The following is an 18243-nucleotide window of genomic DNA, read 5'->3' as shown; positions in this document are numbered from 1 at the left end:
ATATATCAGCTTGTCCAGCACAGGCATCAACTGCTCTAAGAGTAGTGTCGGTAATGAAATTGGCTACTTTCTTAACGGCGAATATGCGGCCATCGCCAGCATTTTTGATATCCGGATAACCCCAGCTTCAACCCGCCGGTTGTTGTTCTCTCGTTTCGTGCTAGCTTGATTCGCTTAGTCAGCAGCCAAAAAGGCCAGGTATCCAAAGGGCCCTGATCTAAACCACATAAGGCTAGACTACCCGCTTGTGTATTAACCGTACTCAGGTATCATATATCACGTGATATAGGCTTGTGCTGAGCAGCCCAAAGTGGAAGGCAGCATGGGATGCGAGTAAACAAAGCGAAGGGAGGATTGAGAGAGTGCTAAGGGCAAATCCACATTATATGTATATATATATGTCTATGTGTACTCGGTATTTGAGGACTGTATACTGTATAAATATTGTGGTAAAGGTTTCATCTTTCGAACTGGTGACGAGGGTAACATCCTGTGTTTGATTTAGCACCAAAGGAGCAGAAGAAGCAGAAATAAAGAACCGATGCGATGCAGATGATGTATGGCCGTATATCTTTATCCAAGCCTTCAAAGAATAGCATAGGGCAAAAGTTATAAAATGCGAGAAGCTCAGGAACAGGGCATTATTAAAAAAGCATAATAGGCAACGCAAGTTTGTAACACATTGCAGTGACTCAAAACAGATGCACGCATGCAATGCCGGTATTTAAATAGAAACAAGAAATGAAGCAATGTTGAAGAGAAAGAGAAGTGAAAGTCAAAGTAAATAGTGTTAAAAAGAATATAGGGGTATGGGGTAAGGAAGAAATGGCTGGAGAGAAAATGCCAGTGTAGTGGCAAGTAAACATAAATAACATAAACATCACTCAACACATCGATCCTTTGATCATCGTAAAGCCAAATCAATGGACTCGTATTGGTTAACTCGTTCAAACCTTACTACGGAGACCAGCGCGGGCAAAAAAAGCAGTTGCGTTCGTCGCACCTTGGAACATCATACATCATTCCTATTATACCTTTGTCTTCTGCACCATTACATGACGTTAGATATCCAATATTACCACCATAGAAGGAAAGGGAGGGTTAAAAAAAAAGAGGGCAGGAGGGTTGCCCATTTAGCAAGGGAAGGAATGCTGTTTGCATCAGCTTACCAAGCTGGTTGTTGCTGCCGCGGCTGCAAGGTCTGGCTTCCCACTAGCATTCCTCGGCGTCACACGAGGCAAAGCGGAACCACCTGACGGAGGGATGTTGGACGCCCGCTTAGGGGTCGCCCCCGGATTGGCCGTCGTCGTTGTGGATGTGTGGTGGAAGGTAGAGTGGCGCTTGGGTAAGCCATGCTTGACTGGAGAATTGGTTGAGGAGTCCCGAAGACGTGTTCCGTCGCTGCTTGAAGCTGTGGAAGGAGGATTTGGAAGGGGCCGACCATTTAATGTAGCACTTGTAGATGCAAATCGTTTGACGGGTGACTGAGAATGCGAATGGTGCAGAGAGCGGGTGGAGCGAGGGGGAGCTCTAATGCCAGTAATGAATTCATGTTGCATAGCATCACGCGGTGTCATTCTGCGAGCAGGGTCCCATCTCAAGCAGCGAGCAATGAAATCTAGGAACGCAGGATTATCACATTTAAGAGCCTGTCGAAGATCAGTTGAGCTAGGTTTGCGCCGGCGCCCCTTGGACGAGACAGTCAAACGAGGTTTTCCAGAGGAGTCGAAGAACAGTTTCTTCCTAGTACTCTTCTCGATAAGGTGCTTCTCGGGGGGTCCGAATATTTCCATGATACAGGCCAACTGCTCCTGCTCGTTCTCGCCGGGAAACAGTGGATACCCAGTATATAGCTCCGCGAGAATGCAGCCAAGAGACCACATGTCGATTGGCATTCCGTACGACATGCCAAGAATAACTTCTGGGGAGCGGTAGAAACGACTCTGGATATATGTATACACCTTTTCATTCTCAAAGCAACTTGATCCAAAGTCAATGACCTTGATATCTCCACGGAGCGGATGTACGAGAAGTACGTTTTCGGGTTTCATGTCACAATGCACAACTTTGTGATTTTGAAGGAGCACCAGAGACATTAACATCTGTTTAGTGAAACGACGAATAATTTTGAGGGAGAATCCTCGGAAATCATGAGCCTTGATAAACTCATAAAGATTGATACCCAGTAGCTCCGTAGATATGCAGAGGTGTCCACGGAAGTAAAAACTTTGGGTGAAGTTGACAACACTGTGGCGGTTTTGTGGATCCTAAATTATATTAGATTGGCCATTGTATTTAGGGAAAGGGGATGACATACCCATTCTTTCAGCTTTTGAAGAATATTCACCTCAACTAGTGCCTGTTGATGGAAACGTTTTTTGTTACGAATAATCTTGACGGCAACAAGGGTGCCAGTCTTGTGATCAACGCAACGTACGACTTGACCGAAGCTGCCTTTCCCAAGGACATCGACAACCTCATATCGATAAGCAATATGATCGCCGATAACTATGTTATAGTCTCCACGTTCATCATCATAGCCAAAATTGGCGGTCTGAGCATTAAGATCGCCGACATGCTTCTTGGCTTTGTGAGTACCGCAGAAGTAGATATCCTTATAGTCAATAATTTCTCCTCGTTCAAAGATATTAAGACTTGCAATCTTTAGGGCTTGAGCTGGAGAAGCCCGTTCCTTAGGACCAGCTCTTCGCCGAAGCTCATCCAATTCCCTTGCTGCCGACTCAAAATCTTTTCGCTTGCTTCCAAGCTTTCGCATTTCCTCTTCAGCTATGAGGTCATCACGGTCAAGTTCTCCTTCCTCAACTCGAGGCTTTGCAGATGCTGGGGCGGGGGGTGGGCGCGGGCCTCCAAGTAGCCGTTGTACAGGGTTCAAAAGTGAGGATGATGAAGAACTTTTGTTCGGTTGCGCCTCATCAACTATTTCCGTGGATGACTGGGTTACAACTGTCGGCCCTGGCTCACCTGTTATACTCTTGTTCCTTCGTGAAGAAATGCTGGCAACCACATTTGAGATAGATTGTTTTCGCTTGGCCGGCGCAAAATTCGTATTTGATGCAGGACTGGTTCGTGATAGATTATTAACGGAAGCTGAGGCGGGAAGTTTGGGAGGGGGCATATTCTCAAATTTGACATTGTCTGCCGTTCCTGTATCATTGCATCCAGTGTGTCTAGTTTGGTCGAGGCTTATCTTTCTTTGCGGTGAGGGCGGTACAACGGTAGGGCTAGGATTAGGTTCTATAGTATCTGGTTCATATTTGAAGTTGAAGGACTCAGAGGCAGAAATTGTAGAGAACTGGGTTTGTGGGCGTGGGCCAGTCAATTTGTTGGTAGAAGGCTTGGAAACCACTTTATCACGCATAGAGTTCATTTCATCAGTACCCCGAGGCAATGATGAAGATATATATGGCGAAATAGTTCGGTTAGAAGATAATCCCATAAAATCCAGAGCGCTTGAGCTGTTTTGAGAACGGTAGCCGGTTTGATAAGGTAGAATAAACTGCGAACTGTTGCTTCTAGATGTGTGGGCGGGCATTGGCGTATGTTCCTGGGGGGCATGAGAAAAGCTAGTTTTAGAGGCCGTCATAGGAGTACTTGGGGTCTTTGCCACAGTTTGGCGGGGAGGAGGAGGAGGTGTAGTAGACTGGTTAGGAGTAGGGTCCTTTGGCTCCTTATCTCGTAGGGCATTAATTTTACTCGCAACAGGAGCGCTCAAAGGCATTAAATTGAGTGGCGGTAGTTTCAGTGGTTGAAGGCTTCTCTTCCCATGAGTGACAGTGGCTCGTGGCTTAAATTCAGAACTAAAGGCACGGTTGTCATGTTGCATCATGGTGTCCCCTAGGGAAGTTTGATGAGCAGGTGTAGATGGTGCTTCAACTTCCGTAGCAGAAGGTGTGTCTTTTGGTGCTTGTCTCCTCGCTTCGAGTTCGAAGGGCATGCTGGTCTGCCTTGGGGTAAAAGTTTGGGGTAGGTGAGCTTCGTTTTTGGGTGATTCGTACGCTTTTGGGATTGCAGGAACAGGTGGAACTTCCTCTTCTTCCTGATTTGAATGCTCTGTCCGTGGTTTAGGAGTTGGAAGTCTGGAAGTTGATATAGTCTGTGAAAGCCGACCCTGTAGAGAGCCACTGGAATTCCTAGCAGAGTTATAAGTTGTATTTGACGAGAGGGATACTCCTGAGCTATAAGATTTTCGGTGAGGGTCTGGTGTAGTGCGTGCCGATGAGGGTGTTACGCTTTTCCGAGGTATCATAGAAGGAGATGGTGCTGAAGAACGTGGGCGAGGAGAGTTTAACTCTAGTTGGGTAGGCGAGCGCTGTGGGATTGGAGGCGGATTAGGAACAAGAGACATTCGCTTCATCCTTCGAGCGTCTGTGGGAGAAATCGTTCTTGCGCCTAGGCCAGTTGGGTGGTGTGGCATCATTGAAGACCGTTTCGACGACGGAGTCGTGTTTAATGTCACAGTTCCTTTCCCCGGAGTCTGGATGGCAGTATTTGACGAAGACCGAGAATGATCGGAGCCGCCAGGGGTGATTTGGTTCTCTCTGTTTCCACGGCTAACAGGCTGCAGGGATTTTGCTTTCTGGCTCCTAGTTGTGTTTAGAAAAGAAGGGCCACTGGGTTGTTCCGTAGGTTGATGACTACCACGATTTACATTGGTATTCACCCGTATTTCCCCTGTTGCATTTCTCTTTGCAAAGCTCTGACGCCTTTGAGGAGGACCATCATCACCGTTTACTTGAGACGTAGCCGAAGCACCAGGTCCAATAGATTTCCGGGGTTGCCTAGGGCCTGCAGTGGAGGAGACTGGAGGTGTAGCATGGCTTTGTCGCCTTGTACGCGTAGTTATAGGACCAGGCGTTGGCCCCGTTGAATTATGTACCCCACCTACACTTATACCCGTACCAACACCTTCAAGGTCGGGCTTCTGAGCATTGCTTTGTCTTCTGTTGAGGGTATTTTGCCGAGCAGGTTTAGGGCCAGAGGCGGAAGTGGTTGTAGTCGACCAACGCGTTGTTGATTTGGGGGGAGATGGAGCAGATCCAATGCCAGCTACAAGTTGACCTGGCATAGGGAAGTGACTAAGACTCGGTTCTCTTGAGGAGATACTGTTATGGAAATCATCGAAATTTATTGCTGGAAGGAATTCACTGCTCTCTGGAGGCGTATGGTTGCCAATCTTTATCAAAATTAGTATTTGGTAAACATATATTTTGTCTTGGCAGCAGAAGACGAACCACATTCGGGAACGGCGTTTCAGATTTGTTCTGGGAGTTCGAATGGTAGTGTGTCGTTGTGCTATGAAAAGAACGAAAATATGCATTAGACAGTTTGCTTCTATCATTTGTGATCAAGGCAAGAAGATTATATACCGTCGCGATGATACCGGCCCGCCGATTGTTGGACTGCAATCCCGAATCGACTTCCTCCGCTTTGAAGTTGTTCCCTCGATTTGCTGGTCGGCGCTTTCACGAGAATGCAGAGAAGAAAACGATGCCTGGTTGGTAACCGGGACGATCGGCGAGTTCCTTTGCAGCGGCTGGCGATTTGTTTGAGCTATAACGTATGAATATAAGATTAGCACACATCTGCTTGAAGATGGAGAAAAAAAAAATACAACATTCAAGGTTAGCAAGACTAGGGGGTGTTTTATCACCATAAAATCGAGTTTCATTAGATCTAGAAGGCTCAGAAGGGTTCGAGTGGTGCTGTACTGGCTGCTGCGTCACGGCCGGCAATCTCTGGGACGTCATGTCCGCCGGCATGTTGTCGAGGGATGACCGGAACGTTTGACTGGTACGTCAGGATTGCTGTTCTTGCGCGGTGGCATCCAACGTATAACGCAGGTGACCTGACACACCTGATAATGGTGGAGAGGTTGTCTAGCCCGCACGCTCAGGGGTGACGCCGGATAACTCTCGGTCAAGGACTGTAAAGAGATGGACGGCAGCGGAAGTGACTGGCTCATTCCTGTTATGCTGCTACCGCGTCATGATGTCGAAGACTTTGAATCACAACTGGCCCAGGAGCTGTTATTATTGCTGTTGCCCTTCTGGAACTTGTCCCGTCCACGTTTGGACATCCACCGACCTGCGAAATCGGTGGGCTGAACGCGAGCAGACCAAAAGTGAGATTTCTTGTTTGTCGAAAGGGATTTTGTATCGTTCGAGTCTCTGGTGGATCAAGCATCAAAAAGCAACCTGGTCAGTGAGGTACAAAACCCCCATGTAGGTACAGGAAACTCTCAACTCTGAGTGGTTGGTGGAGCTCTACCTTGACAAGATCAAGCGGGCGTTGGTCGTTAGTTAATCCGCTATAGAAAAGCCACTTGCCACCGGCAGACCCTCACAAGGGCAGGAAACAATGAATATCCCGGCCTGCATCCAAACAAACAGCCTTGGTCACGATATTTTTATATGGCGATGTTTCAATTGCGTGTTTGTCGCAGCCGCAAGTTTATTAAATTAAAAGCGAAAAAACAGGAACGAGGTCGCTTTTTGCCTCTTTGGGACGCTGCCCTGAGCTTATGTAATGAAGATTAGATAATGAAGACTAGCCTGCATCAGGTTAGCGTCTCCGGCCGAGATCACATGCTTAGCCTTTCCGCTTTGGGAAGTAGTCGGGCATCCATTGAAGAGAAGCAGCGACGTCGCTGCGCAAACAAACGAGATCAAACAACTTCATGATATATAGAAGATGCATACTTTATATATATAGAGAGAGAGGAATAAGTTAAAAAGAAGAGCACCTATGCCAGTGAGTGACGTGGAAGATGGATGAATACACTGCAGAACTCTTCTCTGGCCAGGACGACGGTAATGATGGTGACTCCCGGCCCTTGGGAAGTGTGGAGGAAAAGAAACCTCCCGTGAAGCCGGACACTGCAAAGGAGGAGACTTCTCCCGGCCTATCGCTACAGGACCGGTTGCTTTCCAGGCAAGTCTTCTATCTTTCTCATTCCACGAGAAGTGAGGAATATTGCCCACCCACTAACCGACATTAGGTTCCTCCAACAGCTGGTTCCATCGGAAGATGCTGGTAGTGATAAAGACGGTGGTGAGGATGTTGATGCATCCTCAGAAAGGCCCCCATTCAGCCTTCCCACGATGACCAACAACTTCAGGCGTTTTAATGCCAGGTATAGTAAATATTGCGTGCCAACTATTTGATAAACCTCCATTGCTGAGTATCAGTAGAATAGGGATAGTCTTTCGGTTTCAGTATAACGTGATTAAGCTGCTGTCTTGGAAGCACAGAACTCAGACATGGTCCCTGATATGCGTCTACTCCTTTATCTGCCTCGATCCATACTTACTGGCAGTGCTTCCATTTGTTCTAATCCTTCTGTTAATCATGATACCCGCCTTCTTGACAAGGCACCCTCCACCACCTCCTTCAACGTCAACGTCTAGTACAACTCCATACTACTCCTACGAGGGCCCAGCTCTTGCTCCAGCTAAAACCATCAAACCCGCTGCTGAGACGTCAAAGGATTTCTTCCATAACATGCGAGATTTGCAAAACTCCATGGCGGATTTTGCCGTCCTTCACGACGCAGCTGTGTCACTCATTGCTCCTGCTACAAATTTTTCTGATGAAAAATTGTCGTCTTCCCTGTTTATTGCTTGTACCGGCTTGGCGGGTGCGGTCTTTTTGGTGTCGCACCTCTTGCCCTGGCGACTTATGTTGCTTTTTGCTGGGAACGCCCTTATACTGTCCAATCATCCAAACGTAAAATCCCTTTTTGAGGCAGTTAAGGGAGCAATTGCGTCTCATAGTGCCTCTCAAAATAATGCTGAGGCCAACAAGAAGTCCTTCAACATTTATGGATATTCCATACCCTTAACTGTTTCTGGCATCATGGATCTCCTCGATTCAATAACTGCTATATCCCTCTCTGCTGAGCCTGAGGAACGCGAAGTTGAGATCTTTGAGCTACAGCATAAAACGTATTCCTTATATTCGGCGTCACCAGAATGGGAACCCTTTTTATTCACGACTACGCCGTATGACCCGCTTTGTCCGTCTCGTATATCAGGAGATCGACCTCGGGGCTCTCGATTTTTTGAGGATGTCAGACCTCCCCCTGGGTGGGTTTGGAAGAGTAAAAAGTGGGAACTAGATCTCGAATGTCGAGAGTGGGTGATGGAACGCATGGTTACTGGTGTGGAATTCGAAATACCTGATAACAATGACGGCATCATCGGTGAGGAAGTGGGAGGTTGGGTATGGGATCTGCCGTTTAACACGCCAGATGATGAGCATGCTGTCGATATCCTGGCTTACACGGATTCGTGGGAAAGCCCTCGAAGAAACGCGCAAATGGCTGCCCAAATGAGCAAGCGTGCCAATCAGAAAGACAAGCCTGAATGGGAAGAAGCCACAAAACAAGTTGACAGAGCTGGCGACTGGAGAAGGAGACGCTGGGTCAGGGTTGTCCGAAGGATGACTATTGATGAGAAGGCAGTGAAAGCAACGCCAGTATCTTCTTGACCACATCACCTCTGTTTTTTACTGCCGTTTGGTTCCTACGCCTGGATACAGTTTAATTAATAAGATCATCCAGAGTTGGAAAATTTTTAACGAGGAAAGAGCCGGTGAACCATGGTGTTTGCTTCCTCGAGCTCTATATCGACCTTGACTTGATATCAAATGCAAAACAGAATATGCACTGTTGCTGCCTTTCAGGCCATATTGTTGTTATGCAATTTGGCCGACAGCAGCTCCTGTCACAAACCTCGATTATCACAGGGAAACAGCTGTTTGAATCCGACGCATACCGCTAAAGGTTTCCTATTGATTCTTTATCTGACTTTAGCGGTATCCTGGATACCGGAGCCGCGATTCTGACTCCTACCATAGAATGCCACAGTCCTACTCTGACTCCTCTGGCTTCTCCATATCATCCCCTTAATAGCAGCAGTGGTGAAAAGATATACCTAACTCCATTTGATTTATTATCATCGAATGCATCCCGAAGAAGAGGCCAATTTTGGTAACGGAGGCTTACAAGAGCTAGCTCCATGGTCTTGGTCTGAGATACAGGACTCAGCACAGCTATTGAGGACACATAACGTACCAGAAGGAGAGATGAATGGAGCAGTTCAGCGGATACCAATCTAAAACTCACCGCTCTCGCAAGTTTCAATGCCATTTTCAGGGCCATCGTCCGCATCACCTCATGTCATCCAATCTTCCATACAGGCATTCGCCAAAACTTTCCATGTGCATGCATTGAACCATCATTTCTTGAATTCCTCGGCAAGAGAGTGTTGGAATTGAAGGTGTTCGAATGGATGTGACACAAAGTAGGAAACAGTTAAATACCCGAGATAGGGAAAATATCACCGTCTCCCAAACCCTCGCGCTACCTCACGTTATACTGTCCTAGAGACACCGTTTTCACCGTGATTTGTTGTCAACCATTGACAAAGGAAGATCATGAAAGAGGAAGCGAGCCAGTTGGTGGTCTCCTAGCATCGCGACATAGGAGACATAGGGAAGTAGGTACGGGGGAGATGTTAAGGGAATGGCCCGACCTTATGCCGCAGGGTAGGCCCAATATGGAACGCCTCACACTCGCCTCACAAGGAAATACTACTCTGCGACGAGGTTGAATGGATCTACAATGGGTGGAAATCACTTCCTCGTTGCCACATATGAACCTTGTTAGAAGATTAGTCCCTCCTAGAATTTAGCTAAAAAAAAAAAAAAAAAAAAAAATCAATGCCTCGGTTCCTGGATATAGTATTATTATCATCACACTTGGTCTCACTTTGTGTGAGAAGAGGATAGACCCAACAATTATCAGGGAAAAACTAAGGATTTTGGGTGCGGGTGTCAATTGCCTGCCGGTTTCAGACTGCAAAGCTCCGCGGGCCGAGCCGAAGCGTTGGTCAACTAGTTGGCTATCAACTAACGCTACCTAGCTTTAAACTACGGGGTATTTACCCTGGTTTGTTTGAAGTCAATGATGATCAACGCTTATCTTGACTTCTGTCAACCTCTGCTTGTTGTGTTAGGCACACTTCCCTAGCAACCTAAGAAGGTACTCAGGTACTCGATGTAATTATTCAACTTGAAAAAATTACAATAGATAAGCAAACCCCTATAAAACATTCCCAGTTTGCTCTCAATGGTTACGTGATGTCCTCTTTTATTTTTTTTATTTTATTGTTTATTATTATTATTATTATTTTTATTTTTATTTTTTATTTTTATTGATTTATTTATTTTTGAAAAACAGATTTTATTGTTGCTTCATACTTGCTTGCCTGTAATACATATTTTTAACTAACTACTGGGTCACCACCTGTTTCTGAACTCCATTCGTTCCCATACCGCCGCCCAGGATGGAATAAAAGCACGTAGAAAATCTCCGGAAAAGTTGAATAAAATCAAGCAAGTTGAGAGCAACTATTGCAAGTACTTCTGTTTCACCTCCTAATGCCTGAATGCGAAGTTCTAGTCAACTGTATGACTGTTCAATGGTCATAATTGTTGCAAATCAGACTAGAACAAGGAAGGCAACGATGAGGCCGAACAGATACGCAAGCTTAGCATCCGTTGTATTCTCTTCAGCAGCATTGACAATAGTAGAAGTGGCAATGCTAAAGGTTGGTGAAGAGTGAACAGAGGTGCTATTGGCGCTAACTGTCAAAGTAGTAGAAGTAAATGGGACAGATGCAGTGACTACTTCTGTAGAGGTAGAAATAACAGGTTCAGTGTAGCGAGTCTGAGTAGCACTGGTTGCCTTAGTAGTTTGCATAGTTTGAGTTGGAAGCACTGAAACAGAAGTTTCGGGGGGGATGTAGGTCATAGTGCTAGTGGAATGAATGGCGTTAGGTGGCAAGGTGACACTAGTCTGAGCAGCTTCCTTTGACTCCGTGGTTGGTGACTGTTGAGGCTGCTCAATGACCTCAGTCCCAGTCATTGCAGTAGTAGTTGCGGACGTAGGAGCAGGTGACATGAAAGTGATAAACATGGTTGTTGTAGTAGTCGACGTGCTTGAAATTGTAGTGTCCGTCACAATTGGCTCGAGAGTGACCATATCTGTAGACCATGGAGAAGTAGTTGAAGCCGAGGGAAGAGACGACGTAAACTTAGGAGGCTCCGAGGTAGGTTGAATAGAGGCGGAACAGTGCGTAGAAGAGGCTGTAGCTTCCTCGTGCTTGGTGGTAACTTCAGTGGTAGAATAGCTGATGAGAGGCTCAGGGGTAACTATGCTTGGAATCTCACGAGTGCGGGCACTAGTCCAGAGGCTAGTGAGGACAACATCAGTCGTAGTCGTGGTAGTAGAAAGTGTGGTAGTGCTTTCAATGGGAAGCTCAGAAAGAATACCGGAGCCCTCAGGTGACTTTCCGTGCTGGGGAACAGGGGCAAAAGTAGAAGCAACCGATTCAGTTCGAAAAGAAGCAGATGACTGAGCAACGTTGCTTTCAGGGGCCAAGGTTAAGCCAGCAGACTTAGTAATCTGAGGGACAGGGGCTAGGGTAGATGCGACGGATTCAGTGGGGACGCTCTGGGGTGCTTTGACAGGTTCCTTGATGGCGAAGAAAGTGGAAGCCACAGGTTGAGTTCCAATCAAAGACCTAGGGGATTTCACGGATGGCATTGGGGTTCTCTCAGGTACTGGCGACATTGAGACCATGCCTTTGCTTTTATGCAAGCAAGTTGCATCTCCAGCGGTTTCGGAGGATTCGAAGCCTGTTTTTGTCAAGTTAGTACATGGTATTGTGCAGTGCATAACCAATAAGGTATATGATATCAGAAATACATACACATAGCATTACGGTCACCCTGACTAAATGGAGAGAGAGAGAGATGTAAGCAAGTGATACTTAGTATGTAGGAGTGAGAAATCACGTAAAAGACGCGTCAAGGAATATTGAATGGAGATATAAGGCTTACTATTTCTTGCAGCTGATGGTTTTAACAATCGAATTTCCTACGCATTTGATCACCATAGGGCCATTGCGGCCTTCGTAGCAGAAATCTCCATCTGGAGCTGGACAGTAGATAACAGTGACACTTCGACGGCTATAGAGTGACAAAACGTTAGAATAAGCATAAACAAGCTTAAATGGATAAGCTCATGACGAGGAGCTTGCTTCTCTGAGGCTCTGCCATCTATATGCGTGTGGGTGAGTGAGCAAGAAGAAGGGGACACATACATGAACTGGCGGGCGTCGACGCCATAGAGAAGCGAGAACAACGCGGCAAGAAGAAGATAGATCTTCATCTTGACGGGCAGAGGAGAGCAAAGGGGGGTTAACGCGGTGTTTCAGCTGCTGCAGGGTGACTTTGAGAGGAGCAGGTGGTAGTTGTAGTGTGGGAGTGGAGGTTGTAGAAGAGAAGAAAGGTTTGTTGTTGTGAAGGTGAAAGGAAAGGTATTTATAGGGTGCCAGGAGGACAGGCTAGTGAGGGGTGCAGGACAGCCTTCACTTTGGACCGCTGCAGCACAGTCACTGGGTGAGGAAAGGTGAAGTGAAGGGGATTTTGCCGGTAGGACAGACAGGCAGCCTGGAACAAAGATAAGTCTTCTTTGGCTGTTACTCTGGTATAGCTGCTTGCAGACACTTGCTGCTCCAGGCATAAAAGGAGAAGGATTTGGATATCAAGGATCAAAGGGCCCTCGCTGCACGGGTATAGAAAGGGGAATGACATTGCAACTTGTACCCTGTATCTGGCTCAACACCGGTAAGAAACAGCATTCTTCCTAGGAGACCTCATTATATATGGTATAATTAAGATGGCTAAGAAACAGAAGAAGTACAGTAAGAAACAGCAGCCCATGCTCTATATCCCAACTTTTGGTTCATGAGAAAGGAGTAGAAAATATACCAACCAGGGAAAACGCCTTGCCCTTGAAGAAGATCAGCACCGCCTGCCAGTGAGCCCATATATGTCTCCTCTATTTCGGTTATAAAAAAACAGTCAGCCATCGCTCGAACCTATTCATTTTCATTTCTGGCCCTCATCTTCTTCAGCCTCCTTGCAATATCTGCCTCAGTTTGTTGCATAGGGTTAAGTTTTCTATCCTTTGCCATCCGGGCAGTGTCATCGCCGTATTTCTGTACCAATCTCTCAAGCCATTCCTCCTCTCTCTTGCTCTGGTGTCTGGGTTTTCTGTTTTTTAATTGTTCTTCCTGAGCAGCAGCCTGTTTCTCTAGCTCAGTCACCACATCAAACGACGAGGTGCCGTTGAGATCACTGAGGGCCATATCGGTGTCCTCTGGCAAGTCCTCTAAAGGATCATTAAGGGGGTTATTCCTTCTTCGTTTCCGTCCGGCGACTTCAATGGTCTCATCCTCCTCATTATCCCCGCTGATGACTCGCAGGATCTTTCCAGTTTCCGGATCACGTTCAACACGGACTTCCCCTGGCTGGAGTTTCTTGCTTCGTTTCTGTGTGAGCGGTACATGGAAGGGCTCGCTTGGACCGGACCGTGTGGTATCGCTTTCATCCTTGGATATCTTTTTCTCTACTCCTCCCGCCGGTGCATTCAAGCGAGACGTCAGGCCGAGTCTGCGATAGTTTTGGGTAAGTGTTAACTTCTTATCCCTGCAAGCAAATGTCAGCACCTATTCCTCCAGCCCCTACAGCTACCAGAGTTCTCCGTGTCCTTACCAGTTACTCTTGATGATAGCATTGCCAAAGACGTTTATCTTCTTATTTCCATTCTTGGCCTTCTTGCTCTTATGCTTCACCCTCGGATTCGAAGATCGATTCTTCTTCTTCTGTAGCACCTTTCCCATCTTTCCTCTATGGTATCTTGCACTGAAATAAATATACAATCGCTCTTCTGCGGCTTGCTTCTCGTCGTTTTATCTCGCTTCAAAACTTTTTCTCTCTCTATCGCGAAAGTTTGTCGTCACAGGTCTTGGCAGATAACTAAGTGACTAACTGGTGGCTTATGTAATCTTATACTCGACCCCTTCTCTCTAAAAAGGACCAACTCTTTTTGGCTTGTTATCAACTATTATTGATAGTTACCAACCGTCAAACACCAACTATTTGATGCCAGGTTTATCCAGTACGTATTATGCGGGTATGAGAGAATGAGAGCCACATTGATCTCCCAATCACAACTAGAGTGAAACTCTCCTCCGTGTTCTATGTCGCAGCAGCTTTTCAGCCAGCCTCAACCCGGCACTACCATACTAGATGCAAATCCTACGGTCCTCGTAAAGGCAAGGCAAACATGGGACACCATTGATGATTATAGTTGTGAGCCTATAACGAATATCAGATTGAGGCTGTTATGAGGCGATTTTTTAGGAGACTTTGCCCAAAATAGATGGCGGCAATAATCGAACTGTAAATCATCATTACGGGGCAGTATTCCATCCTATCTATCAACTGCTAGGGTTCATATACTCCATATACTATCTGTCATTAGCGACTGGCCGGGCAGATGTGATTCTTCATATGATGATCAATGTCGTGTGCCACTGAATCGCTAAATAGACGATGACCGATCTCCCGCAGGGCTGGCCCAGTTTATTTTAGCTAGCTAGCAAAGCTAACTTGTCAACGAGCTAACTAGCGTAGATGGGGCGATGCGATTTCACGACACCCTCCCACCTCAACGCCTCCTGTCAAGCTGCATAACTACAGTGGCATTCAGGGGTTAACCATGGCACGCTCAATTGGATTCTCCGCCTTCTACGGCCGGCTATGGCGCTTTCTAGCTGTGCTTGCACTCGTTGTTGTCCTTGCACAAGCTACAGGTACATCGGACAAGGCTGGCACGAGCGAGCTGACGGTGCCCCAGATCGAGGAGAAGCTGCAGGTAAATAACAGGTCGAGGGAGAGATACTGGTGCACAGATGAAGACAATCTAACTATCTAACTCCGTGTCTGCTGGGGGTTTAGGAGTGTCCTCTCGTTCAATCGCTTAATGCGCAGAAACTCGCCAGTGCCCCTGAGACTGCCAGTTTGACATCTAGGGTCTTTGCGGTTTTATTCCCTGGCAGTCCTGCTGTGAATGCCATTCTTGCTACCATCTACATCTCTGGACCTCCCAGTAAGTAGCTCTCTCACTAAATACTTGACCCGTGAAGAATCAATCTTAATACTGTTTTGTTTACTTGCCAGACTTCCTACTGGCATTATGTCCTCCGAACATCGACCCATCTTCCCTCTCTATAATGGTAGCCTTTGCCGTTGGAGGCCTGCTAGGAGACACCCTCTTCCACCTACTACCCGAAATATTTCTTGGAGAAGACTCGCCAGAGCACGTGCGGTTCGTGATGGTTGAGCCAAACAAGAATTTAATCCTCGGCCTGGCGATTCTTGTTGGTTTCGTGACTTTTGTGGCCATGGATAAAATTCTCCGGATTGCAACTGGAGGGGAAGGACACCAGCACGGTCACTCGCATGAGCATGGCCATAGCGAAGATTCTGGACTAGTGGCAGCCACAGGCGTGTCGGCCGGGGATGGTAAGCACGGTAACCTGAAGCAGCGGAAACAAGCAGCAGGTTCTGCTGGTGCCGCCTCGGAAGATAAACTAGACACTGGGCCAAGTAACAACCCCAGCGTCAAGTTAGGAGGTTACCTGAACCTGATTGCAGACTTTACGCATAATATCACTGATGGACTAGCTATGTCTTCGTCCTTCTACGCCTCTCCCACTATTGGTGCAACTACGACCGTCGCAGTCTTCTTCCATGAAATCCCACACGAGGTCGGTGATTTTGCCCTTCTGATCCAGTCTGGCTTCTCCAAGCGGAAAGCCATGGGTGCTCAGTTCGTTACGGCCATCGGCGCGTTTATCGGGACTTTCATTGGAATCGCTATCCAGGAATTTGGGGGCGGTGGGTCTTCATCCACAGTATCTGGAGTAGCTTCTCCAGGCTTGCTAGGAACAAGCCTTACGGTTGGTGACTTGCTACTACCATTTACGGCTGGAACGTTCCTTTACGTTGGAACGGTAGCGGTTATCCCAGAGCTGCTGGAGACAGGTAAGGATAATGGAGTGGAGACTAGAAAGACCCTGATGCAGTTTGCTGCCATGGCTGCCGGAGCCGGCATAATGTTGCTGTATGTCTGTTCCATTTCTTATTCATGACTTATTCTTCAGTTGCTAACTTGTTTCTAGGATATCCTGGGATTAAAAAATAAATAAATAAATAAATAAACGCATGGTTCAATATTGAAGTAGAAGTCTATTTGAGTAAACGCAGGAAGATATAGATAAAATGAAATATCAAATCCAATCAAGGACCAGCCCGCCTAGATGTCCATTCGCTGACTGAAAGGGGAACTCCGATCAGTTACTCCACAAGCTTGTTTGTCTCATGCCAATTCATTGTCTGTCTTTGACTTCCGACTTTGACCCTACATTATAAAAAAACAAAAAAGAAAGCAAGAGCAAGAAAAACCACATTTGAACACCCCCTGAACAGATCTAAAGAAAATTTGGTTCTCACGCGTGGAGAATATGGAAAACGCAATAGCAACGCAGCAACGAACTAGTTGAAAGGGGAAGAAAATATGCATCATATGCAAAGGTTCAGCGCGCCAGAAAAGGGGAGGCAAAGAGATTAACAGAAAGAAAGAAAAGGTTAAAAACAGCGAAAAGGGGATAAGAAGCGAAAGGTTATGATATCTGGTACAGAGGTCTAAGAATGATACGAGCATACGTGGCCGTTGGTAGGTGGAATAAAAAGGGTAATAAGATAAAACCGGTGATAGAAGGGGAACGTAAGAGAGTCGGAAATGGAGAAATGGTTATTCTCACTCGTTATAATGATATACCTAGGATGGAGGGTTAGTGATGGAGCAGTGGAAGAGGGTTGGGGCGCTATTGGGAGAGAGACGTACAAAGTAGTTTGGAAGACCGTAGCACTTCCACCCGAGTCTTCGTGCCATTTTGGCGAATCCCTCAGACTCGACGAGGTGGTAGAAGGGGAAAGGAGGGAACATGGCTCCGTCCCGGTGAACGGCAGCCTTGACCATCAAAGCGGTTCCACCTACACCATCCAGCTCCATGATCTCGCGGGTATTTCTCTCCGGTGATCTGTCTGCGCTGAGGGCCATCAGGTTTCTGTAGGTAGGCAGTTCACCGTACCCTTCTAGCATGATCTCATCACGGCCCATGCTGTTGGCAATGTCGAGAGACCGGGGGGTGTCGGTCCACGAGTTATAGTCGTATGGCCGGATATCCATTTCCTTTGTGTCCGGGTTGAAGAATCTCTGGTAGCAGTTTGCTACAAGCACAGCCTTGTCGTGGCTCGTCATGTCTTCGATTAGAGTCGGGGGTGTCTCGATAATGTCGCCGTCCAGCCAGAGAACCCAGGAGGTGGCTGGTCCGAGAGTGGTGAAAAGCAGACTGTTTCGTGCCCGGCTCATGGACTCTCGGCGGATCTTTTGGTTCTCAAGCTTATGGCGCTCCTTTTCGTCCTGTGACTGGATCGGCGGAGGGAAGTCCTGTCGCAGAATTGTGATGCTGGCGAACCGGTCGTCAATGGGGCCGGACTGGACTTTGGTGATTGCAGACTGTAGAGCGGAGTAGGCTGCATTTCCTTCCCTGGTCTTGGGGATGATAAATCCCAGGGAGATGTATTGGTGAGGGTAAGTGAACTTATTAAGGTTCTCCCAGTACCCGGGGTAGAATCGCGAGAGGGGGGTGAGAACGAGGATGCGTTCCCGGTTCTGTGCAGCGTCTCTGGATGAGGTGAGATTGTTCATGTTGTAGTGAACGACAGGCGGCGGCGCCCTCTTGTTCCCAGCGGCCTGCGACTTGTGGAAGGGCTTTGTGGGCGGAGAGAGCGGGTTCTGAGCAGCGTCATCATGCCGTTCCTGAGAGGTAAAGGCCGCCGTCGAGGTAGGGGAGAAGATGAAGAAGAGGAATCCGATGGCTAGGAGACCGGCTAGCACGATAGTGATCGGATTCGTGCGGCGTAAGGAGCGTGAGAGGGCCATCGTGTGCGTTGTAGAGGTGTGCCGTGTGGGTGTCCTTTTGGATATATCTGGTCTCGGGCGGAAGGGGTTCGTCAGGGACGGAGACGACGCTCTCGATGGAGACTTCGGCCGTGGGCTGAGTGTGCAGAGTAATTGACTTCGTTATCCAGACATATATCTGATCCTCCGCAACATGTTTCACACAGTCAGAGAGCGGGAGGCTGCTGGCGGGAAAAGGCGAGGGTAGCGGAAGATGGGCTCCCAGGGCGTCGTCAACTTGTCCAGGGAGCGCAGGCGACGTAACTAACTACTCGTTAGTG

At 47.4% G+C, this 18243-nt stretch overlaps 6 protein-coding genes across 6 annotated transcripts; 2 read left to right on the top strand and 4 right to left on the bottom strand.

Moving 5' to 3' along the window:
- Positions 1–1160: 1160 nt before the first annotated feature.
- TRV_04494 (uncharacterized protein) lies at positions 1161–5338 on the bottom strand (the record flags this gene model as incomplete). The annotated part of the gene is made up of 3 exons (XM_003021374.1): positions 1161–2267; positions 2318–4821; positions 4921–5338. 3 exons carry the CDS (start codon positions 5336–5338, stop codon positions 1161–1163), a joined length of 4029 nt encoding a protein of 1342 aa, XP_003021420.1.
- A 1449-nt stretch (positions 5339–6787) lies between these two features.
- Positions 6788–8508, top strand: TRV_04493 (uncharacterized protein; the record flags this gene model as incomplete). The annotated part of the gene is made up of 3 exons (XM_003021373.1): positions 6788–6951; positions 7019–7153; positions 7272–8508. The coding sequence occupies 3 exons, from the start codon at positions 6788–6790 to the stop codon at positions 8506–8508; spliced, it is 1536 nt and encodes a 511-aa protein (XP_003021419.1).
- A 2014-nt stretch (positions 8509–10522) lies between these two features.
- On the bottom strand, positions 10523–11761 carry TRV_04492 (uncharacterized protein; the record flags this gene model as incomplete). The annotated part of the gene is made up of 1 exon (XM_003021372.1): positions 10523–11761. The coding sequence occupies one exon, from the start codon at positions 11759–11761 to the stop codon at positions 10523–10525; it is 1239 nt and encodes a 412-aa protein (XP_003021418.1).
- Positions 11762–12968: 1207 nt separating this feature from the next.
- On the bottom strand, positions 12969–13772 carry TRV_04491 (uncharacterized protein; the record flags this gene model as incomplete). The annotated part of the gene is made up of 2 exons (XM_003021371.1): positions 12969–13578; positions 13645–13772. The coding sequence occupies 2 exons, from the start codon at positions 13770–13772 to the stop codon at positions 12969–12971; spliced, it is 738 nt and encodes a 245-aa protein (XP_003021417.1).
- An 881-nt stretch (positions 13773–14653) lies between these two features.
- TRV_04490 (uncharacterized protein) lies at positions 14654–16134 on the top strand (the record flags this gene model as incomplete). Its single annotated transcript, XM_003021370.1, has 4 exons — positions 14654–14809; positions 14893–15043; positions 15115–16060; positions 16119–16134. 4 exons carry the CDS (start codon positions 14654–14656, stop codon positions 16132–16134), a joined length of 1269 nt encoding a protein of 422 aa, XP_003021416.1.
- A 643-nt stretch (positions 16135–16777) lies between these two features.
- On the bottom strand, positions 16778–17944 carry TRV_04489 (uncharacterized protein; the record flags this gene model as incomplete). Its single annotated transcript, XM_003021369.1, has 1 exon — positions 16778–17944. One exon carries the CDS (start codon positions 17942–17944, stop codon positions 16778–16780), a length of 1167 nt encoding a protein of 388 aa, XP_003021415.1.
- Between the last annotated feature and the right edge of the window lie 299 nt (positions 17945–18243).

The sequence above is a fragment of the Trichophyton verrucosum genome, assembly GCF_000151505.1.
Source record: "Trichophyton verrucosum HKI 0517 chromosome Unknown contig00351_1.f1.exp, whole genome shotgun sequence".
Lineage (NCBI taxonomy): Eukaryota > Fungi > Ascomycota > Eurotiomycetes > Onygenales > Arthrodermataceae > Trichophyton > Trichophyton verrucosum.
Note: the sequence above shows the minus strand (reverse complement) of the source record. Positions and strands in the feature narration are given on the sequence as shown.